Here is a 27031-nt window from a genome sequence, read left to right as displayed (position 1 = left end):
TTAGGAAACCCTGGGGGAACTCCAGCACACACACAAACAACCATAAAACACCACAGCAGTATTCAACCACCTGGTCAACACACTCAAACATCACTATCAACAGAGGTAATCAGGCCAGAAGGCAGCCTCAAGGGCTAAATGCATGTGTAAATCGGAAAAACATAGGGACAGGAGTTTTCATTCATGACAACCCTGCAGGAAAACTCTGTGTCCTTGTGTTGAGCGGACATAGCTGGAACCTTCCCTCTTGCCTGCACTACTCCCAATATAAACACAGCTGTCTCTTATACACATCTAGATGTGTATAAGAGACAGCCTCAGAGTTGAGCGGACATAGCTGGAACCTTCCCTCTTGCCTGCACTACTCCCAATATAAACACAGTGGAGTTTGCCTGTGTGTGTGTCAGTCAGTCAGTCAGTCATTTGTCCACTGTCCCATAATGCCACTGTGTTGGACACCTAAGTCCCAAACGACACCCTATTCCCTAGATAGCGCACTACTTTTGACCAGGGCCCAGTGCACTACGCAGGTAATAGGGTGCCATTTGGGATTCATACCTGTTGTTTCATCTGTGTCTGTTGACAATGACACAGTTGACATTGTTCAGTCAGGTGGCATTGRCCACAGAGCTGAATGAAGAACTGGAAACCTACACAAACTGCCCATTGCAAGATACAAAGACAATTCTCATGTCCACTGCTGTCACTTGCGTATGCTGGGATGGTGTCTCTTGATTCTCATTCATATACTTTCTCTAAATAACAGAAAGTATCTAACATATAAGCTAAACATCTCACTGTCTTTATTTTAAAGGTGGAGGCCATGACAGTAGAGTAGTGTCCTGTCCAGTGGTCCCAGAGGACTTACCAGTGTCCAGTGTTATTAATGGAACTAAGTTCCAGCAGTTGACAAGGCCTCCCTCTCTTGCATTGTGACAACAGATGGAGCCTTTGATTTGACTCATCTCAGATATTTATTTAAAAAAACAAAACAAAAGCACGACAAGCGTCACAGACAGGTGTGTGTGTGTGTATGGGAGAGAAGAGAGAAATAGTGATTGAGATAGGTGTTTGTGTGGTACAGATTTCTACAGTAATGGGAATATATATACACACAGTATTCACCAGCTATACCAACTGCCTGTGGAATTCCCATTACTATATAGATATATATATATATATGTGTGTGTGTGTTTGTGCTATTCTACTCCTGAATAAAAGAATAGACTTCACACACACTAAACTACACAAAGGATGACCAAAGGTACATATAGTATACATGCCAAACACACATTCTCACTCTGGTAAATTAAATGCATACACTTGGTATTTTATAGTATCTGGTTTTCACTGTCTTTATCCTCCCACCAAACATATAGCAATCAATAAATATATATTAGTAAAACCAGGGCCCGTATTCAGAAAGCATCTCACAATAGAAGTGCTGATCTAGGATCAGTTTAGCCTTTTAGAACATAATGAGTAAGATTTCATCGACTGGGGGGTGGGGGCTGATCCTAGATCAGCACTCCTACTCTGAGACGCTTGATTCCTACTGCCCCAGAACTACAGCAATGTCACACTTCAGCACAGCAGATATAGAAAAAGAAACCCTTCAATGTACAGTATAGAGTAGCTATGTCCAAGGCATCTTTGGTAAGAAAAGTGGAGTGGACAAGCCTGTAGAGGATCCCGCTACGCATGTCTGTTTTGGAGGCTTGGGCAACTGTCAAGGCTTCTGGGGTTTCAGTGAGGTAAAGTTTGGGATCTTGTGTGTGTTCATGCATACGTGGAGTGTGTGTCCCACGTTAGGGGTACTTAAAGGGGTCGCTGGGGGTGTGGTTGAAGCTGGCGTTGGCAAAGATGCCCAGGGTTCCCACAGTAGTGAAGACCACAAAGATCCACAGGAACATGCGATCCACAACCATGGCTACATACTGCCAGTCCTCCCTCAGCTGGAGGGGGAGGGAGAGAAACAAAGAAGAGACAAAAGTCAGGAAAGTAAAGGGATCCATAACAGGAATAAATCGATACTCGTGAAGGAGGATGAAATAGACGGAGCTATGGGAAATGTACAGGCTAGAAGCTATAGACATCTAGACTTTCCCTTTCCTCTTAGACCCCTCTCCATTCACTCAGCCCATTCCCAGACCCTATATAGATCTTCAATATTCTCCAGAAGCTGGAGAAATCGCAAGGGAAACTAAAGACTTCAAATGAGAACGCTCAACCCAGGCAGGTCCCCCACACAGCACTCACAGCGGCAAAGTCCTTCTCAGCCTGTAGCTGCTCAGCGATGTAGATGATGGCCTCGATGGCAGTCTTGAGCTCCGGAGGCAGAGTGAGGTAGTGGCTGGGCCCGTCGATGAACTTCCTCAGGTCAGTACACATGCCCTCAGACTGGTACCTAGACATAAACAAGATACGAATTTCCAATCCCGAATAAACTACTACCTCCTATTCCCTATACGCCTAGGCCGTTTCGTGGCTCTGGGCCTGAATTCATAGTGTCTCAGAGTGCTGTTATAGGACCAGTTTGCCTTTCTGATCCTAGATCAGCATGCATTACTCTGATACGCTTTATGAATACGGGCCCTGAAGGCAATGATAGGTGTAGGCAAAACGGGGTACATTTCTGCCTCACTACTGTATCAGGGATTGCAAAGTGGACCTAAAACTTCAATCGTACAGGGATTGATTTGAGAGAAGGGACGGGTAAGGAGATAGAAGGGGTTAAAACTAGTCCAGATGTCACCACAGAACAAGCAGGCAGAGATGTGCAGACAGGCCCAAACTCCACAAAGCTCATCACTAATTAAAAGCTGTGAAATACCAGCCTGCTAACAACAGTCTGCACTTCCTTTCCCTGTATGTTGAGAGAGAGAGAGAGAGAGAGAGAGAGAGAGAGAGAGGGGAGAAGGTCAGATAAACTTCCTCTCTTCTCTTCCCTCAGCTCTTTAGCTAGACTGGGCCTTTTTCTGCTGAGATAAGGTCAGAGAAACTCCCTCCCTGCTCCTCCTTGCATTTTCTCCCTCAGCTCTTTAGCTAGACCGGAGCAGTTTTCTGCTGACAAAGCTGTTCTGAAGAAGTGGGGTTGCCATGTGTTGTGATGGGTTGCCATGGGTTACAGGAGGTTACTAGCTATAACGATGGGTTAACACAGCTTTACTGCGAGTTGCCTTGAGAAAAGTGGGCCCTATCTAGTAAATAGGGGCCATTTTAAACCCCTAATCCTGGACATAGAGATTATTCTACTAGTGGACCAGATGTAGTCTCTTCTCTCAGGTGGCGGTATCTGTTTTGTCTGAAACAGCCCTCTATGTTGCTGTAGCCCTGTGGAGACTGTTAGTGTTGCAGTTCTCTGTAGCTACCACCAGGAGTCAGCATGGTGCTGTGTCTTTTAGCCTGGCTATGGTGTGGTCCTAAAGCATCTCCTGGGCAAACAGGCAGGTCTTCTATCGCTCTCTGTAGTCTATCTACTTGGTATTCCGGGCAAATCCTGGCTTTACAATGCAGTGGTGTGTGTGTGTGTGTGTGTGTCTCCCGGGCCGGCGAGGCGAGCAAATCGCCACTGACCTCAGCAGCTCGTCTCTCTGTTTTTCTGGGATGAGCTACCTGACTGAGGAGGATAGACTCCTCTCTTCTCCTCCCTCCTCTTGGTCCCCCTCTCACAGCGTTACTTCATCAGGGAGATGTAGATGAGTAATCAGCGAGACTAATTAAACTAAGACCGGCCACCAACGGTGCCAAGACACACACTAAAACCAATTAAGAAGGACAGGGGGGGGGCGCAGGCTGTGTAGGGGGGGCGGAGGGGCGTGGGCTGAGAGCTATTGCTGCCTCATCGAATCGCTCTAGTAGTCACTCCCTCTCCTCCATCTCCGAATCGCAGAGTCCCCCCCCCACACACACACACACCAGGGCTAATGTGTTAGAGGCGATTTGCGCTGATCATCATTATTTTAGCAATGATTTTCGCACTCTCTCTCTCACGGCCTCAAACTTCAATTCCCCTGTGAGTTGATTTAGAGCGGCGGGAGAACGTGCCTGTGGTTAATAAAGCTGTGGTTGCCTGCCTGGTTTTCTATGTGTKAGTGTGTGTGTGCGCTTGCGTGCRTGACTCTGCCTGTGTGTCTGTGCATGGGTGTGTGTCTGTGTGAATGGCCTCTGGGGAGGGTTAAAACATGTTCTCAGACACTAAGTTATCCATTAGGTCCTCATGGTAGGAATCCCTGGGGGGCTGCTCTTCTTCAGAACTGAATGAGTTAACAGTAAATGATGGTAGTTCACCTTAGGGGACACTAGGGAAAGTCAATGACCCCGGAGGTGAGTCGTCCCCAACAGACCCATGAGTAGAGGCTGTGGCTAAGTCTCAATTGGCACCCTATTCCCTACATAGTGCACTACTCGCGCTGGTCAAACATAGTGCACTATGTAGGGAATAGGGCGCCCTTTGGGACTCAGCCTAGGTCACTACTTTCACCAAGTAATCTGTGATAGAAGTTGCACCCCTATCTCACAGCCATCTTTACCATCAGAATGACAATTAGAATTACTTTTTTTTAAATCATTGAATTGGTGCAAGCATTGGCTGGAGGRAGTTTCCACCATTGTTAAATCCACGATGGGGAGAATAGGTACACTTAATATGGCCACAGGTCCCATCTATCACATCACAGACACAGAAATCGAATGGGAATGTATATTCGAGAATGTTTTATTCAATGCCAATGCAATGACCTTCAAATTACCATAGAGATAGTTAGAGRATTCAACTTGGATATAACCTACTTTAGCATGGACATTGCCATTGAGAGCTTCCATCATTTTAAAGTAGTCAACTGGGTGGAGATTCCTATGGGTTGGGCGCGATCACCCAATGATCAGAGAATTGTCTTCTTTAAATAGGGTGCTATCACAGAGTTTCTAAACCCAGAGGTGCAACATCGTGAGACTTCCAGGAAGGCTTGCGAAACAGACAAAGCAGACCAGGCCGGGGTTTGGGGTTTGAGAGGTCAATGAAAGTGAAAAATTCTTCCKTAGGTTGTTAATTTTCTCGAAATCTAAAAGCCACGACCCAGATTCGAGCCGATGTCTTAAAGATGCACTATGCAGAAATTGCWYAGCCATTTCCTGGTTGCTAAAATCCTCATAGCCTAATTTCAGTTTGTGACAGAACAAGCAAGTATAGTGTAGAGCAGTGGTCATCAAACAGTCGATCGCGGGTCGATCTCCATGGCATTCCTAGTCGATCACCAAACATTTCTGTAAAAAAACAACAATGATAAAGCCTTGCGTTCCTATTTAAATGTATTGCGCTGTTGACAGTAGGTGCACTTGATTCAGCAGCCCTAGCGCCGGGGAAGTCAGTGTTCCCATTTTATGTATCTGAAGGTAGAACTCCGCCTACCCGGCAGGCCCAGAGAGCAAATCAAGTGAACCTATAGGCCTACCGCTGGCCAATCAGTTAGCTCAGCTCACCGTGTCTGTAGTTTCCTAGAGCCACAGACTTTAAAAAGAAACCTCAAATGCACAGCGAAGTTGATACTGTGAGATTTCAAAACCATGACTAGAGAGACTCAACGAATACAGCAAAGAGCAGCTGTTTTTTTATGAGTAAGTTAAACGTTGAAGTTGTTTCCAGCACTGTCAACACTCTGTTAAAGCCATAAAATGCTTGTTCTCCCTACTTACACTCACGCTACAACCAGCACTGTAAAAGGAGTAACATGAATTGGTGCATGAGGCAGAAATATTGCAGTGCAACTTGAGTTTTGCTACCAGCTGGAAGACTGTGTCCCCTTTTCTCAGCAGAGGGAGGGAGAGCGGAGGGACGGTGTCAGTGAGGTGAGAGGTAGCCTGCGCCCTCCCTTAGTGATGGGTCATTCGCAATTTGCATACTGCGACAACTGTTTTTTTTTAGCTCAACGTTTTTCTGCGGGTGAATGAGGGTGAATGTTCACTGCAGAAACAAGACATAGCGGGGAAAGCACATCAATCTGGTCCACAGTGATTTTTTTCCAGTGCGTAAAAACATACTTTTCCCAGATCATCTAATAATTTGGTAAAAATGTATTTCAATGCGCATTTCACGATCTGGCATAATGGTAGCCTGCCTTTTGGGATTTACATTGTAGATTTGCAATTTCTTCATGGTTCTAGATTGATTTGAAGCATTTTGAACTGCTCAACGAAAATACTCTGAAAGCCCATCACTACCCTCCCTCCCGTCAAACTGACCATCATATGCAATCAGTCCAGTAAAAAAAATAAGTAAAATATTATGCTCACTCAGCTGTGCCTCACAAGTAATACAACAAATGATCTATTACCAGTGTGATCATATACCTACATTTTTTAAATATCATATCAAAATGGTCTGAGAAGAACATTTGCAGGGCAATTCAAGCRTAGCCAATATGCAGTTATAATGTATTGGGCCTATAGCCTACTGCACAAACCTCATTGCTACAGCACTGTTTTTAACTGGTTAATGTTGCATAGGCTTACTTTCTTAAGTCATGTTTTAAAACAAATCTGAGTCGGTAGATCTCGGCTTGCATTTTGACTCAAAGTGATCTTGACTCAGAAAAGGTTGGCGACCACTGGTGTAGAGAATGATTCATTGTACCCTCTAAACCGCTGAGAAATATATTTTCCATTACCAAAACGATTGTATTTTCAGCTGTTTGAAGCTGCTGTACAAAACCTAAAGTAAAAGATGCAAAAAAGAAACTTAGGAACGGGAAGCATAGAAATAGTACACATAGAAGAGATCTACCGCTTCTTAGACTTGCTTTCAACGAGAACGATATATATATATATATATATATATATATATATATAACACATTTCTATGTGAATTTGATCAGGTCACTCAATAAGTTACATATTGCAGCTTTAAGTAGTTGAACATTTTATTACTCCAACCTTGTGAAAGTGAAAAAAGGACACATTTTAATTTCCATCAAAAACAACTTTATATCGAGGGAGTGCCTTGATTTGAYGGCCTGCTCATGCGCAGTTCGGCGCGAGACGACTGTTAGACCCAATGACGTGTTTCTACGCATGAGCTTAGCTAGCCAACGTTGCCATGACATAGCCTACAAGTGGGATTGGGGACTGCTATTGGATTTACTGCTACTACAGGTGGTGGCAAATCCCCAATATTAGCATTACACTTTTTTCAAAAACAAAATKGACTACTTTAAAATGAAGATTGCCTCAAATGGCACCACCCATGCTGTTACAGATGCCATAAKGGCACAGATACAAAATGAGACCTCTTTTCATCTCTATGGTGTTGGGCTAACATTTGACCCCCCAGTGACCTGTAACCCCTGACCTCTCACCTGTTGGGTTTGGGAAAGAGGAAGCAGGTGTTGGGCTTGCGTATGAAGTACTCGTCGGCAGCGCGGCTGATAGTCATATTGTTCTTCTCCCTCCTGGGGGGCTGGTCCAAGGAGAGGGGCATCTCCACCTTGGGCCGCAGCATGCCCAGGTAGGGGGGCAGCATGTGGATGAAGATCTGGGAGAGGGAGGAAAGGGAGGAAGGAGGGAGGGTAGAAAGGAGGGCTTAGCACGGCAGGCAGCGTAACATTGATTTAACTATAGAAAAATGCCTTATTTTGTACTGCATGGGGGTAATCAGTCAAAGTAATATTCAGTGATATTCATGGATTTGAACAACCTTCATGGCTTTCCAGAGACCTACTGTCAGTAATGAATGTTTCAGTGGATATGTCTGTATAAATACCTTCAGAAATACCATGAATCAGCATGTTATTATCAGCAAGGCTGTTGACCAGCTGTTGCTTCCGCTAACTGTACTTGTATATCGTGTGTGTGTGTGTGTGTGTGTGTGTGTGTGTGTGTTCGCCTCTCTTTCTGAATGGCGGCAGGTAGCTGGTTCAAATACCTGAGCTGACACAGTGAAAAATCTGTCGATGTGCCCTTGAGCAAGGTACTTAACCCTAATTTGCTCCAGTGGCACCGTACTACTATGGCTGACCTTGTAAAACGTTTGGCAAAGTCATTCCACGGAGGGCCAAGTGTGGGTTTTCGCTCCTCCCTTGTACTCAATTGATAAATTAAGGTCACTGATTAGTAAGGAACTGCCCTCACCTGGTTCTCTAGGTCCTAATTGAAAGGAAAAACCTAAAAGCAGCAGACATTAGGCCCTCCACGGAATGAGTTTGACACCCCTGGTCTAAAACAACGCATTTCACTGCACCTATCCGGTRTATGTGACAAGAAAACATCTTTATACACTGAGTGTACAAAACATTAGGAACACCTGGTGACTATCCAGGTGAAAGCTATGATCCCTTATTGATGTCACCCGTTAAATCCACTTCAATTAGTTTAGATGAAGGGGAGGAGACAGGTAAAAGAAGGATTTTTAAGCCTTGAGGCAATTGAGACATGGATTGTGTATGTGTGCCATTCAGAGGGTGAATGTGCAAGACAAAATATTTATGTGCCTTTGAACGGGGTATGGTAGTAGGTGCCAGGCGCACTGGTTTAAGTGTGTCAAGAACTGCAACACTGCTGAGTTTTTCACGCTTAACAGTTTTCTGTGGGTATCAAGAATGGTCCACCACCCAAAGGACATCCAGACAACTGTGGGAAGCATTGGAGTCTACATTGGCCAGCATCCCTGTGGAACGCTTTCGACACCTTGCATAGTCCATGTCCCGACGAACTGAAGCTGTTCTGAGAGCAAAAAGGGCGTGCAACTCAATATTAGTAATGCCAAGAGAGTGCAAAGCTGTGGCTACTAAAATATATTTTGATTTGTTGAACACTTTTTTGGTTACTACATTATTCCATGTGTCATTTCATAGTTGTGATGTCTTCACTATTATTCTACAATGTAGAAAATGGTACTGTATTAGCTATCTATAAATAACAATAAAACAGAATATTTTCTTACAAATACACCATACATTGTTGGAAGGCTACTGTCCACCACTCCAGTGTCAGATATACACTCATTGAGTTTGCACTAAAGCCGACCTTCTCGTTCTGTGTGTGTGTGAACGTCTGCTTGCATTTGTGTGCGCACTTGTCTGTCCACTCAATCACTCCGACACACAAGCCAGCGCTGCATGTGTGTGCGTCTGAGTGAACACACCGTAGAAAACTATTTTTTGCATGACTGAGTCTCAATGCATCAACCCTCTCATTCTCAAAAGTAGTCGTATCAGGGMGACAAATTCAATCAGGTGCCAGTAGAAAAGCTATTGGGGCAACGGACTGGGAGCGTCTACATGCGTCTCGTCTCTTGCAGATAATGGGGCTCAGATATGAGAGAGAGAGAGAGACCGTGTCCGAATACCCGTACTTGCATAGGCATTTTTGGTATGCGAAAATAGATCGTTTTATAGTATATGACATTTCTAAAACGTAGTATACTTTAAATGGCAGGATGTCACTCATTTTGGCTTCTCATCTAGAAGAATTTGTTGCACACTATCGRGGAAGAGAATCGTCTTTCCAGACCCATGTGTATCTGACAACAGCTGACCTTACGGGTGACCTCAGTGGAACATTTGGGGAACGTCTGTCTGTCTGGGGCATGGGCTCAGGGACATAGAGGAGGTGTCCGAGAGAATGACATCACTCAACAAGGTCACAAGACCGAAGCTAGAGACAACCCTAACCTGACGGCTGAGCTGAGAGACATGGGTTTGGAACAGGGAGTGGAGCTGAGGTACATGGAGGCCAGACTGACAGCCGGTGAGATGGTGGAACTGAAGAGAGAATGCCGTTTTAGTGAACAAGGTGGTCGAGCAAGGAGTGGAGCTGAGCGTCACCAAGACTGAACTGCAGAGCCACAAGAACCCAGTGGATCAACTGAGAGGAGAGGTGGAGGAGCTGAAGAGAGAACGCAGGCCTTCTCTGCTGCTTTAGGCCATCCAGTGGGACCCTTCAATGCTGACACCTCTCTGGTCTACACCAATGTCCTCACTAACATTGGTAACACCTACAGCCCTGATACAGGGCCTTCACAGCACCAGTGAGAGGCGTCTACTACATCAGATTCATTGGTATGGACAACCGTATAATGGCGGCAAACGACTACAATGATGGACACAATCAGTACTGTATGTATCCAATGCAGTGATTCTGTTGCTGGAGAAAGGAGATGTGGTCTCCATACGCCGGGACTCGTAATATTTATTGAAATCAGCCTGTCTTCAGTGGCTTCCTGCTCTTTCCTATGTGATCGGAACACCATATCTGAGGTTTAACTGATTTCGGTGGATGTCACATTGAAACTCTAMGTGAATTCCTGAATTTGACAATAAAGGCTTTTTAAATCACTCTCTTTCTCTTCTTCACATAAACAGACAATGAAGTGTGCACTAACCCACAATGGTCCTAACCAATTAAGGCTAACTGGCATCTTTGATCCAATGTGTGATGTCACAGTGAGTAGCAAGCATATCTGGTAGTGAACCTTGATCTCTGCTATATCCAATTTCATTTAAATACAGTCAGCTCAGGAAGTAAACTGACATTCCAATTACATTATTTCTCAGTGCTTGCTACTCACTGTGACTTCTCAATGCTTTTCAAATTATATATATATATTTTTTTTTATTGGATTTTGAATTTTTGTTTACTTCCTGTATTGGCTGAATTTTAATGGAATTGACCACAACCCTGGATATCGCATTTCACTCTGTCCTATGTGGCATTCCCCATTCACTGCGAGTACACTGATATGCTAACCAGCTAATGAATACATCCTGTCAACGAATCTCTGCTCAGGAAGGAGAACTCCTCAGTTAAATGTCTTCTAGCTGTTGACGCACACTCACTTTTAGAGGGGAAAAAAGGAGGAGGAACAGAGGGAAAAGGAGGATAAGTACTGTATAGTGTCCCTCTCTTTTTTCTATCATCCACTTCCGTGCCRTTTCGTTCTATTAAAACATGCACATTTTTCGGCGTAGCCATGGTGATTGTTCAGCCATTCAATGATGGGCGTGCGGCGACCTATGGCGGTGGTGGAGCAGTACCGAGGCGATGTAATTAGCTTGAAATAATGTAGCGGCCAGAGCCGATGGAGGTTAATATGCATGCAGGTGCACGTCTGGACGGACGGACACACACGTTCAACACACGCACACACATTCACAGGCACGTATGGACACACACACCTTCACGCCTGCCTGAGACTCCCTTTAAAAATGTTTTTTTCTTCTATCGTTTTCTTCTGCATTCCTCCTCCAACCATCATAAATATTTTTTTTGCGTTTTCATCGTATCGGTTTCTATGAGGAAAGGAAGGGAGAGAGGAAGGCATTTTTTTTTTGGGGGGGGGGGGTCTTGCAACAGGGCTGCCCAGTCTCACCTTGCGGACCCACATGGGCATGTGGTGTGTGGAAGGGGACCGGTGGTGCAGGTTGAGGACCACCACACTGAGGATGACTGAGACGGTGACCAGGATCATGGTGAACATGAGGTAGTTGACGATGATGGGGACACCCAGGGAGGTCTCGGGGACCTTGTCAGCTAGCAGCAGCAGGAACACAGTCAGGGTGAGCAGAACGTTGATGGACAGACCCATCTTCTCACCTGGAGAGAGAAAGGAGGACACACAGAGAGATAAATAGATGAACAACATACAGAACAGATATTATACACATAGGTTAGAGATGACACACACACACACACGAGCGAGAGATCTATATATACACATTGACATTATACAGAATTGATATTATACAATTTAGATATGGATACACACACACACACTTTCTTTCCCCCACACACACCCCCATCTCCTCCACCCTCCTCCCCTCCCCAGTTGCTACCAACACAGAGGACACCCAGCGTGAGTCCCGTGGTCAGGTTAATGCGGTGCAGAGCGGATTTATAGAGCCTAATAGGTTATTAACAGAGGAATTATCCCCCTTTAATCATTTGTAACATGTCCTTAGTCTGGCCTACTGAGCTTGTGTGTGTGTAGTTAGTGAGAGGAAGGGAGAAGACAAAGGGATTGATTCTGTGTGTTAACAGTAGCTGGCCCATTATGTAATCCATCAGCTAATGACTTGTAATGGGGGGGGTTCATCTCGCGTTCCCTTTCTGGGGAGGCAGGGAGCCCTAAAATAGCATATCATCAAAATCAAATCAATTGCAGCACATTTTTGGACTCATTCAGCAGTTTTTACYTGATTAAGTACAAAACCATTTYGAAATTTATGTTGAAAGTTCCATTTATATTCCTAAAACGTATGTGGAAAAATGTTGCCGTCACCGCTTCCTGTTGACAAGACATATTGATAAAAAGCCCAATGTCAAAACACAGTTTTAAAGTGTCAAAAATCAATAACCAATATGCAGAAACAGTTTGTGATATATTGAAAATCTCAACATAAAATGTACAATCTACACACACATGTGCAACAATAGTAATCATATTACTTTTATTTTTTAATTTTTTTAAACGAGAACCTTGTAAACTGCATACGCACCAAAAACCTTGTTGCTTTGACAAGTGGCAATAAATCACTCATCGATTGAAACCAACTCAAAAATCACATGGAAACTGGATATATTTTTTACATCAGTGGTTAGAGGACTACCTGCCGAACACAGTCCAGTCAGCTACATTATGGAACGTAGGGTCACCAAAACAGTAGGGTCACCGATACTGGGGTCACCAAAACAGAAARAGAAGTGCAACACTGTTTTGTCAATCACTCATTGATTATTAAGTTGAAATCAATAACGCAAGAGGGGARAGGAAGTTCCACATCCTGATAAAACGAACACAGCTCAAAAACCCACACAGAATCTGGGAATAATGTGTACATCACTGGTTAGAGGACACTTTGTGGAAGACGGCTAGCTACATTTTGAAGTGTTGCATTTTGATTCAAGTGGGTCGCCAACACCATAAGTGTAACGCGATCCTTTTCTAATGAATCCCTTCCATGGATATCACGCTGAAATCGATAGAACGGGGGGCAAACGTTTAAACTAACACTATTCAAAAGCCACACGGAAACTTAATAACCTATACATGATTGGTTAGATGAGAACTTGTATAAGGCTTATATCTACAGTTGAAGTCGGAAGTTTACATACACTTAGGTTGGAGTCATTAAAACTCGTTTTTCAACCACTGCACAAATTTCTTGTKAACAAACTATAGTTTGGGCAAGTCAGTTAGGACATCTACTTTGTGCATGACAAGTAATTTTTCCAAMAATTGTTTACAGACARATTATTTCACTTATAATTCACTGTATCACAAATCCRGTGGGTCAGAAGTTTACATACACTAAGTTGACTGTGCCTTTAAACAGCTTGGAAAATTCCAGAAAACTATGTCATGGCTCAAGAAGCTTCTGATAGGCTAATTGACATCATTTGAGTTACTTGGAGGTGTACCTGTGGATGTATTTYAAGGCCTACCTTCAAACTCAGTGCCTCTTTGCTTGACATCATGGGAAAATCAATAAAAATCAGCCAAGAACTCAGAAAAAGAATTGTAGACATCCCACARGTCTGGTTCATCCTTGGGAGCAATTTCAAAACGCCTGAAGGTACCACGTTCATCTGTACAAACAACAGTACGCAAGTATAAACACCATGGGACCACGCAGCCATCATACCGCTCAGGAAGGAGACGCGTTCTGTCCCCTAGAGATGAACGTACTTTGGTGCGAAAAGTGCAAATCAATCCCAGAACAACAGCACCTTGTGAAGATGCTGGAGGAAACAGSTACAAAAGTACAAAAGAGATCGTACTTTTTGGAGAAATCTCCTCTGGTCTGATGTAACAAAAATAGAACTGTTTGGCCATAATGACCATTGTTATGTTTGGATGAAAAAGGGTGAGGCTTGCAAGCCGAAGAACACCATCCCAACTGTGAAGCACGGGGGTGACAGCATCATGTTGTGGGGGTGCTTTGCTGCAGGAGGAACTGGTGCACTTCACAAAATAGATTGCATCATGAGGGAGGAAAAGTATGTGGATATATTGAAGCAACATCAAGACATCAGTCAGGAAGTTAAAGCTTGGTCGCAAATGGGTCTTCCAAATGGACAATGATCCCAAGCATACTTCCAAAGTTGTGGCAAAATGGCTTAAGGACAACAAAGTCAAGGCATTGGAGTGACCATCACAAAGCTCTGACCTCAATTCTATAGAATATGTGTGGGCAGAACTGAAAAAGTGTGTGCGAGCAABGAGGCCTACAAACCTGACTCAGTTACACAAGCTCTGTCAGGAGGATTGGGCCAAAATTCACCCAACTTATTGTGGGAAGCTTGTAGAAGGCTACCCGACTCGTTTGACCCAAGTTAAACAATTTATAGGCAATGCTACAAAATACTAATTGCGTGTATGTAAACTTCTGACCCACTGAGAATGTGATGAAAGAAATAAAGCTCAAATTAATAATTCACTCTACTATTATTCTGACATATCACATTCTTAAAATAAAGTGGTGATCCTAACTGACCTAAGACAGGGAATTTTTACTCTGATTCAATGTCAGGAATTGTGAAAAACTGAGTTTAAATGTATTTGGCTAAGGTGTATGTAAACTTCCGACTTCAACTGTATATTTTGGAATGACGAGTGTTGATTTCGAGAGGCTGCCATCACGGAGCAGGGACCATAACACTTTTTCTGTTAACTTCAAGGAATCACGACCCGGCATAGGATATCAACAGCGTCAACGGTTAGCTGCCATTTAAAACTACTTAGGCATCAAATCCCGTTAACGGGATCGATTTGACAACATCCAGTGAAATGGCAGAGCGCCAAATTCAAATTACATTACTATAAATATTAAACTTTCATGAAATCACACATGCAATACACCAAATTAAAGCTACACTTGTTGTTAATCCAGCCAACGTGTCAGATTTCAAAAAGGCTTTTTGGCGAAAGCAAACCATGCGATTATCTGAGGATAGCACCCCACCAAACAAACACATGACATTCATATTTCAACCCACCAGGCGCGACACGAAACTCAGAAATAACGATATAATTCATGCCTTACCTTTGAAGATCTTCTTTTGTTGCCACTCCAATATGTCCCATAAACATCACAAAATGGTCCTTTTGTTCGATTAATTCCGTCGTTATATATCCAAAATGTCCATTTATTTATGACTACAAAATATCTAATAAGTTACCTGTAATCTTGATCCAAACATTTCAAACAACTTTAGGTACTTTTTAACGTAAATAATCAATACAATTTAAGACGGGATAAACTGTTCAATAGCGGATAAAAACAAAGTGGAGCGAGCTTTCAGGTTGTGCGCCCCTAACAAACAGTACACTACACTCGACCCTCGTTCTGAACAGCCCTACTTCTTCATTTCTCAAAGGAAAAACATCAACCAATTTGTAAAGACTATTGACATCCAGTGGAAGCGATAGGAACTACAAGCAAGTGCCTTAAATCTAGATCCACATAGAAAACCTATTGAAAAGAGTGACCTCAAATAAATTATAATTCCTGGATGGTTTGTCCTCGGGGTTTCGCCTGCCAAATAAGTTCTGTTATACTCACAGACATAATTTTAACAGTTTTAGAAACTTTATAGTGTTTTCCATCCAAATCTACCAATTATATGCATATCCTAGCTTCTGGGCCTGAGTAGCGGGTAGTTTACTTTGGGCATGCTTTTCATCCTGATGTGAAAATACCACCCCCTATCCCAAACAGGTTTTAAGGAGTGGGTTTGTGGCCTTTGTCATCTCTGCAAACAGGGAGTACACATGCATGTGTGTATGAGACCTTGAGTACGGGGGGGGGGGCATAGAGAAGCACAGAGCTGAACAGAGACAGAGAGAAAGAGACTGTCTTTACATACAGAGCCCCAGGGACCCGGGCTTAAATGTGTCCTTGTACTGTCTGTGTGTTGTGTTGCTACGCTACAGTGCTGTCACAGTGTAGCCAAATAACACCCCCCCCCCCCCTCTCTCTAACTCCCCTCCTACAGAAGCCTTGGGTCCATAAAGAGAAACATGTTCACAGGTAGGTGGGTTTTAACAAGCTTTTTTAGTGTTGAAGTGTGTGTGTGTGTGTGTGTGTGTGTGCTTGCGTGTGTCTTGGAGCCTGAAGGAACATTCTGTGCTCGTGGTCACCCATGAGCGGCTGTGTATGTGTAGGAAGACGAAGGTCATAGGAAAAACACACAATTTCTGCACAATGAGAGACTCTTTGATAGGTAGCCTGGTCTTCCACTGTGCCATAATATACATTATAAACTGGTTGGATCAAGCACTGAATGCTGATTGGTTTACAGATGTGATATATCAGACTGTATACCATGGGTATGACAAAACATTTATTTTTACTGCTCTAATTATGTTGGTAACCAGTTTATAATAGCAATAAGGCAACTCGGGGTTTGTGATATGTGGCCAATGTACCACGGCTAAGGTCTGTGTCCAGGCACTCCGCGTTGCGCGCAAGAGAAGCCCTTAGCCGTGGTATATTGGCCATATACCACATCCCCTCGTAGCTTATTGCTTAAGTATGCCAGACCCGTAGCACTCATGTCCGTAGCCATGAAGTGCTTTGAAAGGCTGGTAATGGCTCACATCAACACCATTATCCCAGAAACCCTAGACCCATTCCAATTTGCATACCGCTCAAACAGATCCACAGATGATGCAATCTCTATTGCACTCCACACTGCCCTTTCCGACCTGGACAAAAGGAACACCTATATGAGAATGCTGTTTATTGCCTACAGCTCAGCGTTCAACACCATAGTGCCCTCAAAGCTCATCACTAAGCTAAGGATCCTGGGACTAAACACCTCCCTCTGCAACTGGATCCTGGACTTTGAAAGGCCGCCCCAGGTGGTGAGGGTAGGTAGCAACACATCTGCCACGCTGATCCTCAACACTGGAGCCTCTAATTTTGCAGACGACAACAGTGGTAGGCCTGAACACCGACAACGACGGGACAGCCTATTAGGGAGGAGGTCAGAGGCCTGGCCRGGCGGTGCCAGAATAACAACCTCTCCCTCAACGTGATCAAGACAAAGGAGATGACTGTGGACCCCAGAAAAAGGAAGGCTGAGCACGCCCCCATTCTCATCGACGGGGCTGTAGTGGAGCAGGTTGAGAGCTTCAAGTTCCTTGGTGTCCACATCGCCAAACAAACTAGAATGGTCCAAACACACCAAGACAGTGAAGAGGGCACRACAAAACCTATTCCCCCTCAGGAAACTGAAAAGATTTGGCATGGGTCCTCAGATCCTCAAAAAGGTTKTACAGCTGCAAAATCCAGCGCATTCTGACTGGTTGCATCACTGCCTGGTACGGCAACTGCTCAGCCTCCGACCGCAAGGCACTACAGAGGGTAGTGCGTACGTCCCAGTATATCACTGGTGCCAAGCTCCCTGCCATCCAGGACCTCTATACCAGGCGGTGTCAGAGGAAGGCCCTAAAAATTGTCAAAGACCCCAGCTACCCCAGTCATAGACTGTTCTCTAATCAAATGGCTACCCGGACTATTTGCATTGTGCCCCCCCCCCCCGTTTTACACTGCTGCTACTCTCTGTTTATCATCTATGCATAGTCACTTTAACTATACCTACATGTCCATATCTCAATTAGCCCGACTAACCGGTGCCCCTGCACAATGACTCTGTACCGGTACCACCTGTATATAGCCTCGTTACTGTTATTTTCACCGTTTAAAAAAATTTCTCTACTTATCTATTGTTTACCTAATACCTATTTTTTACTTAAAAATTGCACTGTTGGTTAGGACTTGTAAGTAAGCATTTCACTGTAACACCTGTTGTATTCGACGTACGTGACAAATAAACTTTAACTTGATTTGATTTAGCAGACGCTTTTATCCAAAGCAACCTACAGTCATGCATGTGTAACGGATGTGAAATGGCTATCTAGTTAGCGGTGGTGCGCGCTAATAGCCTTTCAATCTGTGACGTCACTTGCTCTGAGACCTTGAAGTAGTGGTTCCCCTTGCTCTGCAAGGGCCGCGGCCTTTGTGGAGCGATGGGTAACGACGCTTCGTGGGTGACTGTTGTTGATGTGTGCAGAAAGTCCCTGGTTCGCGTCGGGGCGAGGGGACGGTCTAAAGTTATACTGTTACACTTGCATACATTTTACTTATGGGTGGTCCCACTACCCTGGCACTACAAGCACCATGCTCTACCAACTGAGCTTCAGTTGGACCATACTACAACAGCAGGCTATTTTTAAAACATGTATTACCGATCTATATGGTTCTATAAATGAACACTATATAAATACATGAATCTGTTCAACCTACTATTAAGTACCGGCAATCCTGTTTTAGGATGCATATCATGACGAACAGGGCAATATCAACATAGACATCCACATACTCCTTAAATGTATTAATTTCATTCATTTTATAACACACTGTTCTCTCTGCTATATTAGAAGTAGTTGCACCTAATGTCTGTCTTGCATTACACTCCTAATAGTTAAGGTTATTATTAAAGGAGGCTAAACTGATCCTGAATCTGTGCCTCACCAGMGTCAAGGTTAGGGTTATGATTAGGGTCGATGAGGCTAAACTGATCTTAGATCTGTGCCTATGTGTGGTGAGCGCTCTGGTACATAAATCCATKATYATTACACTGATCCTAGATCTGTGCTATCTCACCAGCGTCGGGCGGCAGGTAGAAGTTGAAGATGGCTATGCAGGTGAGGAGGATACAGGGGATGATGATGTTGAAGACATAGTAGAGAGGCTTCCTCTCGATKATCAGGTAGAAGGTGATGTCTTCATACAGGTCCTCACGGATCTCATTCTTCCTGCTGGGCTGGTGGCGGATGTACCATTCACCACTCTCTGGGGACAATGGGTGTTTGGTAACATAATGAAAACGTAACCAAACCAAAGTCTTTTTCAGTGAACATACACAGCAAAGTAGATTATTCTAATCATCATTGTTCTAATCTCTTCTCTAGCCCTGGGTTCAAATAGTATTTGTGTCCTTTCAACACACACATTTGATTGTTTCCATTGTGCCAGCAGGACAACTCCATCTAAGTGCAGCTGGAGTAKTTGCACGTTTGTGCGAGCGTGCGTCCTCTCGTGTCCTCACCACTGAAGCCTCCGTCATATTGGATCTCTTTGATCTCTTTGCCCTGGTCATCCAGAGCGTACTGCAGGTCCACCTCTGATGAGTCGTAGGTGTAAGACTTGAACACCATGGTGCAGTTCTGCCAGTCAAATGGGAAGTATGTCACCTGGACACATGCAACAGGAAGAGGGGATGTTAGGGTCACGGCTCGACGGGATCCAGCTTTGTCAAATTAACGTCAGATGTGACTTTTCGTAGCAGGTTYGGATAACTTATGCAGCAGGTTAGGATCATTTACGTGGCAGGTTAGGAGAATTAGGTTAAGGTTAGAAAAATTTAACTTGAGGTTAATTTGACAAAAGGATCCCTTCTAGCCATGACCGTGTTATGACAAAAAGAGAGGACACACAGAGAGGGTAAAAGTAACCACAACAAGCGTGTGTGTTTATATGCATGCGTGTCTCCGCGCACATGTGTGAATGTGTGCGCACCTGCATTCAGTGTCAGTGTTTCCGCTGCAGTCACTTAGCTGTGGCGCTGCGCCACGTCAAAAATCATTGCCGACACGACCCCAAAATATGGAACATGAAAGAAGAAAATGTTTCTGCCGAGGCTCACTTTGAAGATGCTAGAACAGTCCATATTTACTTTCCCTCTGCAAACAAAACGAGTAATGAATAGAAAATTCAGACAACCTCAGAATAGATCTATTTACCTAGTCGGCATGTTGTTGGTTGCTCTACGCAGCAGAAATATTCCTCTCCAGGTGCATTCAAGTGCCATCGGGAGGGAAACATGCATTCTGACAAGCAGTCAATGCACAAAACATTCTTCCAGTTTTAATGCCTTTGTTAAAAAAAAAGAGGATCCCAGCTTTCCATTCCTACTTTATTTATTTCTCAACTCCTAAATATGCACGAATTGCACCATTTTAAACAGCGGCATAGTTAATCACCCTACTGCTATGCAATTGCATATGGAAGAGTATAATATAGTATAACACGGGTCAATTGTAGGGTAACTTGGGGTAAAACGCCACCCCACCTCAAGATAATTTTTCAGAATACGCTTGTTTTTGGGCAAGAYTAGTGGCAAGCAGGGAAAGTGTTGGGGGGGGTGGGGTGACAAGTGGTTTCTGTGAGAAGTACAGGCATGTTTTACCCAGGTGGTGGTTACCCCAAGTTACCCTAACAGGTAGGACTATATTATATCCACTGTGCTTATGCAAATTGTTTGGGACATAAAATGAATCAATAGGATGCTAACTAGTTAAAGGATCAAATTTGGGATCGAGCTAATGATTAACCCAATAGGGTAAATGCAGATGGGCAACCCCATGCTTCAGCCTATTCATTTATAGCCACTATGCTGCATCAGTTGGGCTACAGGTGATAATGCTTATACCTGATAATATGGACCCTGCATAGGATAAATGCATGGTCCAATATGTTAAAATTATTTTAACAATTAATCATTTCTGGAGGTGAAAATCATATTTTAAATGTCCTTTTTAAAAAGTCACCAGAAATTAGTTTCTCAGTCCTTCTACATAATAATGGGGGGAGACACACCCACTGCTACACAATTTTTATCCCTTTTTCTCCCCAACTTCATGATATCCAATTTGGTAGTTACAGTCTTGTCCCATTGCTGCATCTGGGGGCGCGAAGGTCGAGAGCCGTGCGTCCTCCGAAACACAACCCAGCCAAGCCGCACTGCTTCTTGACACAATGCCCGCTTAACCCGGAAGCCAGCCGCACCAGGAAGAAAGGAGGAAACACTGTACACCTGGCGACTGTGTCAGCGTGCACTGCGCCCGGCCCGCCACAGGAGTCGCTAGTGCGCGATGGGACAAGGGCATCCACGCCGGCCAAACCCTCCCCTAACCCGGACGACGCTGGGCCAATTGTGCGCCGCCCCATGGGTCTGGACCCATGGGTCTGGACCCATGGGCCTGGACCCATGGGCCTGGACTCGAACCAGGATCTCTAGTGGCACAGCTAGCACTGCAGCGCCTTAGACCACTGCGCCACTCGGGAGGCCTGCTACACATCTTTAAGGAAACATTGGTGTGTGTGTGTGTGTGTCTTCGCATCCATGTATGAATGTATGCGCACCTGCAATCGGTGTGTGTGTACATCCATGTGTGTGCATGTGTGTGTCACCTTGACCCCACAGGAACTGCAGAAGAGGGCAGGGGGAGACCAGGTCACCCTCCCACTACTATAGGCCTGGACAGCGACATGGAGGGCCACATCAAACACACCATCATTACTGCAGAGAGAGAGGGGGGGGTGCAGAGAGAGCGACAGAGAATGAGACAAAGAGACAGAAAAATCACCATCTCTCACACACACAGAGACGAGTACACACACGTGCACGCTCACAAGCACACACACAAACAGGTGGAGCTAAAAAAACTGTTCCAAAAGGGTTCTTTAGCTGTCCCCATAGCAGAACCCTTTTTGGTTCCAGGTAGAACCCTCTGTGGAAAGGGTTCTACGTGGAACCCAAAGGAGTTCTACCTGGTACCGAAAAGGTTCTACCTGGAACCAAAAAGGGCTCTTCAAAGGGTTCTGCTATGGGGACAGCCGAAGAACGTTTTTAGGTTCTACGTAGATAGCACCTTTTTTTCTAAGTGTTGGAGAGTGTGTGTGTGCTTGCTTGTATGTGCGTCCAGCTCCACTCCCCACTCCTCTGTGCTGTGTGGTTCTGTGTGAGTGGGTTCCCAGCTGGAGCGTTGTCTGAGCGGTGCGGTGCCACTGGCTCTGTTATTGGGGAGCCGCGCTGCCTAATTGCCTATAAAGCAGTGATGAATGAACGGAGCAGAGGGGATATTTACAGCACAGTTAATGGGAGCCTCCACACTGACTGAGCAAGTGTGTGTGTGTGTGTACGCTGTCCTGGCTGACCGATCCAGGTTCTGCCAAAACTATTGCAGTGAACTTAAAAGACATGGTGTTGAATGATAATGGCCAGGAGCAGAAGCCATCAAAATAGCCAATATTCTCAAAAAAGCTTTTTGGACACAACCCTTAGCTTTTTAGTATCTAAATGACTGAGACCACTAACATTTTGTTATTCATTATGGAATTGGAACGTCATTATACTTCCTGAAWTGAAATGGACACCCGGGTAACAATATATACCATTTAAAATAGGCTTTTATCCAAAGTGACTTTTGTATGGGTGGCCCCAGCAGGAATCAAACCCATGTCCCTGTTGTTGCTAGTGCAATGCTCTACCAACTGAGCTACACAGGAGGAATAACAGGTTCTTACTTGTTGATGAGGACGATGTCAGGCAGCCAGACCTTCCCAGCAGGAAGTCTCATCACCTCGATCCCGTCATTGTCTTTAGGTTTCCAGGAGAGACGGTGGTCTGTCCACTCCTGATATCACAGCGATGTGTGTGTGAGAGAGAGAGAGACAGACAGACAGACAGAGACAGACAGACAGAGACAGACAGAGACAGACAGAGACAGACAGAGACAGAGACAGAGGAATTGTCCGTTGGGTGTTGGGTTTAAGTTTCAATGATTTAAAAACAGACGGAAATACCACGAGAAAGACAAGAGATAGAAAAAGAGGTTGGAAAAAGGTGCATGTGAGCGGGAGAAACGGAGAGAGACGGAGGGGATAACTTTCTGATTTGAAATCTAACCACTTCATCATTTGATCAATTTATTTCACATTTTCCAGCTCGTGTCATTAACTATAGGGAGCACAATATTGCAGTGCATTTGGCCATGAATAATATCAATAACATTTGCATAAGTTTTTCATTTTGCATACACTGTGTATTATTATTTCAAGTGTTTTTGTATTGCGGTGTTGTGCGTGTTGACATTTCAGCTTTATAAAGCTCTGCTGATGCACGGAGAAATGTTTCACACGCAAATAAAGTTATTGAATTGGAGCCTGGGTCAAGGTAGACTGAATAGTAACATTAAAGAGAGAGAGAGAGAAAGAGTACAGTTTGTACACACACTTACCAGGTTCATGATAACGATTGTGCTCATCTCTTCTGCCTTCATGTTCTAGGGAGAAAGAGCACACAGTAAGGTCGTGGTGCATTATGGGAAGGCCCTCCACTACAAGACAGCTGGGAACAGTGTGGATGTCTGCCCTCCTTCTCTCTCTATACCTGAAACCAGAGAGGGGTAATGTTTGGAAACAGGGGTACAGTGCCGGGATTAAAAGCCTGCGTGAAGTGCTGGGGTTTGGTGGTACAGTACGTAGAAGTCACCTCTAACTACTGATTCAAGGTCAGATATTTTTTTATCCCCCTAATGATTAGAATGCCGGTTGGGTAATCTGATCTTAGATCTGTGGTGAAAAGCAGCAGTGAATGGGGTTGGAGTGATTGTCTCTGACCAGGGGCATATAGTTGCACTGAGCACAGAGAACTGACCGGCCAGGCGCTGCTATTTAAAACCTGCAGAAGAATGTCAGCTAGCTAGACAGCTGTCCTGACCTAGCAGAAAGAGGAAAGGAGATGAGAGGGGAGAGGGGAGGGGTCTAGCTAGACAGCTGTCCTGACCTAGCAGAGAGAGGAAAGAAGAAGGGGGGGGGGGGGGGAGGAGTGAACCATGTAACTCTCCCTCTATCTATCACCTGATCTCTACATAGCCCTATCATTTACTCATTCACTTCCTGTAACACTTTGGATGTGTCATGTTCACTGGTATGTTGATGGAATGTTGCCAGTAACGTAGTGGTTAGGTGTTTGTGTGTGAGTGTGTGAGTGTGTGTGTGTGTGTGTGTGTGTGTGTGTGTGTGTTGCGGCACCCCTTACCAGGCTGACGAAGGAGGAGAGGATCATGCCAATCCGGACCACCACCTTGGCGCCAGGTGAGGCCGCAGGGCGAACCTTCAGGTTGTAGTTGTTGAACAGGTCTTTAATCAGCTGCTTCTCCCCCTCCGACGCACCTGAAGGGGGAGGGAGGGAGGATGGGACCATAGGATAACATAAAATGCTATAATGTAATATACAGTTGAAGACGGAAGCTTACATACATTTAGGTTGGAGTCATTAAAACTCGTGTTTCAACCACTCCACAAATTTCTTGTTAAACTATAGTTTTGGCAAGTCGGTTAGGAAATTTTTTCCAACAATTGTTTACAGACAGATTAATTCACTGTATCACAATTCCAGTGGGTCAGAAGATTACATACACTAAGTTGACTGTGCCTTTAAACAGCTTGGAAAATTCCAGAAAATGATGTCATGGCTTTAGAAACTTCTGATAGGCTAATTGACATCATTTGAGTCAATTGGAGGTGTATTTCAAGGCCTACCTTCAAACTCAGTGCCTCTTTGCTTGACATCATGGGAAAATCAAAAGAAATCAGCCAAGACCTCAGAGAAAAAATTGTAGACATCCACAGGTCTGGTTCATCTTTGGGAGCAATTTCCAAACGCCTGAAGGTACCACTTTTATCTGTACAACAATAGTACGCAAGTATAAACACCATGGGACCACGCAGCCGTCATACCGCTCAGGAAGAAGACGCATTCTGTCTCCTAGAGATGAAAGTACTTTGGTGCAAAAAGTACAAATCAATCCCAGAACAACAGCAAAGGACCTTGTGAAGATGCTGGAGGAAACAGGTACAAAAGTATCTATATCCACAGTAAAACGAGTCCAATATTGACATAACCTGAAAGGCCTCTCAGCAAGGAAGAAGCCACTGCTCCAAAACCGCCATAAAGCCAGACTACAACTGCACATGGGGACAAAGATCGTACTTTTTGGAGAAATGTCCTCTGGTCTGAAACAAAAATAGAACTGTTTAGCCATAATCAACAAATTGGTCTTCCAAATGGACAATGACCCCAAACATACTTCCAAAGTTGTGGCAAAATGGCTTAAGGACAACAAAGTCAAGGTATTGGAGCGGCCATCACAAAGCCCTGACCTCAATCGTATAGAAAAGGCCTACAAACCTTACTCCGTTACACCAGCTCTGTCAGGAAGAATGGGCCAAAATTCACCCAACTAATTGTGGGAAGCTTGTGGAAGGCTACCCGAAACGTTTGACCCAAGTTAAACAATTTAAAGGCAATGCTTCCAAATACTAATTGCGTGTATGTAAACTTCTGACCTACTGGGAATGTGATGAAAGAAATAAAAGCTGAAATGTATCATTCGCTCTACTATTATTCTGACATTTCACATTCTTAAAATGAAGTGGTGATCCTAACTGACCTAAGACAGGGAATTTTTACTTGGATTAAATGTCAGGAATTGTGAAAAACTGAGTTTAAATGTATTGGGCTAAGGTGTATGTAAACTTCCGTCTTATATTGTATCTGGATTGGTTAATTGATTGTGCTGGAATATAAGCCTATACTTTGGTGGCTCGTCAGGACCAGCCACTCCTGGCATAGAGCATGTTGTGGAACGGTGCATCCTTAACCTCCTGCACCTCACTACTCTGAAATATTCTTACACATTTGTCTACCAAAAAAGAGAGACATAAATAATATTTGAAATCCTTGCCATTGCAACAGCCAAGCTCAATCAAGCGCAGCTGAAGTATTTGAAAAGATTTCAAATCTGAATTGAACCCAGGTCTGGTGAGAGTGCAAGCCCCTGTATAACCAGCCCGGTGGCCCTGTAAGCGTCCAACCCTTAGCCCTGCCAAACTGTCCAATATTGACGCAGGGTAGCACTTCCATGCATAACTACTGTTTTCCCCTCTTCCTCTGAAGGTTTCACAGCATTTATAATGGCCAGCTTTGGAGGCAGCAGCATTCATCATGTGGCCCTACGAACCAGTTGCCCAGCAGGACCGCCTCTGACAGGGACAAATTACAGCCATCACACAACCAGGCACCTCCATTAGCCAAGCACAGGAAGGGACAGACAGATGGGGAGCCGGGAGGGACTCAGACAGTTGTTAAACGTTTAACACCTCCCGTTTAGGCTACACCATGTAGGCCTCGAAATCAGGTAGGATGTGTGAGTAGAACTTATTTGGAATAAAAGTATACACCAGATTTTATGTGAGCTCACGACAAAGTCTACTGTCACTTGTTATTCAGTGGCCTTTTAACTGTACAGAAATGATAGATAGGATAGATAGATAGCTGAGAGTAGAGGCAGTAATGAGTCCTTCTGTATAGATGCCAGATGCCACACACACACCTCCCCTCAAACGAACTACAGACAGCTGGGTGGTAAAAAAAAAAAAAAAATTGTAGAAATTAATTTAAAAATAATTTAAAAAACACCATTATGGACCTCTCCTAATTATAAAACTCAATCATACTGATATGGTCTGGGGTGGTTTCTCCTGGGGAGTTTCTGAAGACAGGACTCCCCTAAATTCACATTGGAAATAGGTTGTGACTCATATGCAGTAAGTAGCCGAGGCCTAAATAATGCAGTTGGTCTTTTTTGCTCCAAGTAATTCTCCTATTGATATATCTTGTAATAATCTTGTAATTTAAATCATATCTGTATGATGTCATCACGTCAGACTGATTTTATGGTTCACTCACTGCTTGAGTTGCGCAAAACTGCATGTTTTAGGGGAACGCGCATAAAATAGCCGGCCCATCAACACTTGACAACAATTGAAATAAGTAGGTATTTTCAAACTACATCGACCGTGAGTTACCATGTCTCCACAACTCTGTTTCTGAAGTCCCACTTACCTCCCACCGCGTACAGGCCACACAAGCAACATAACAGCAGGAGCAAGTCCAGGGCCCTCATGGCGACCCACAAACCGACAGGCCTTCAAAACAGTGAGTATTTATACTCTTTTACACGACAAATATCAGTTATTATGCTGTTTGTGCGGTGTAGTTCCTCGGTCTCCGTGTAAATCCAGAGTGTTGCTGTCTGTCAGTCAGGCAGGCAGATCGAGTTAACTGCTGTCTGCTCAAATTACCTCCACGTGAGCGGGGGCACTGTGTCCACCGGGAGAGACCG

General features: G+C 44.3%; 1 protein-coding gene across 1 annotated transcript; it reads right to left on the bottom strand.

The window, feature by feature from the left end:
• Window positions 1-961: 961 nt before the first annotated feature.
• On the bottom strand, window positions 962-27031 carry chrnb1 (cholinergic receptor, nicotinic, beta 1 (muscle)). Its single transcript, XM_023972748.2, has 11 exons — window positions 26752-27031; window positions 23884-24017; window positions 23081-23125; window positions 22368-22477; window positions 21252-21360; window positions 19108-19252; window positions 18663-18851; window positions 11363-11586; window positions 7353-7528; window positions 2260-2407; window positions 962-1955 (listed from the first exon to the last, which is right to left on the bottom strand). Exons 1-11 carry the CDS (start codon window positions 26810-26812, stop codon window positions 1809-1811), a joined length of 1488 nt encoding a protein of 495 aa, XP_023828516.1. The 5' UTR covers window positions 26813-27031; the 3' UTR covers window positions 962-1808.

This window comes from Salvelinus sp. IW2-2015, linkage group LG3 (genome assembly GCF_002910315.2).
Source record: "Salvelinus sp. IW2-2015 linkage group LG3, ASM291031v2, whole genome shotgun sequence".
Taxonomy (NCBI): domain Eukaryota; kingdom Metazoa; phylum Chordata; class Actinopteri; order Salmoniformes; family Salmonidae; genus Salvelinus; species Salvelinus sp. IW2-2015.
Note: the sequence above shows the minus strand (reverse complement) of the source record. Positions and strands in the feature narration are given on the sequence as shown.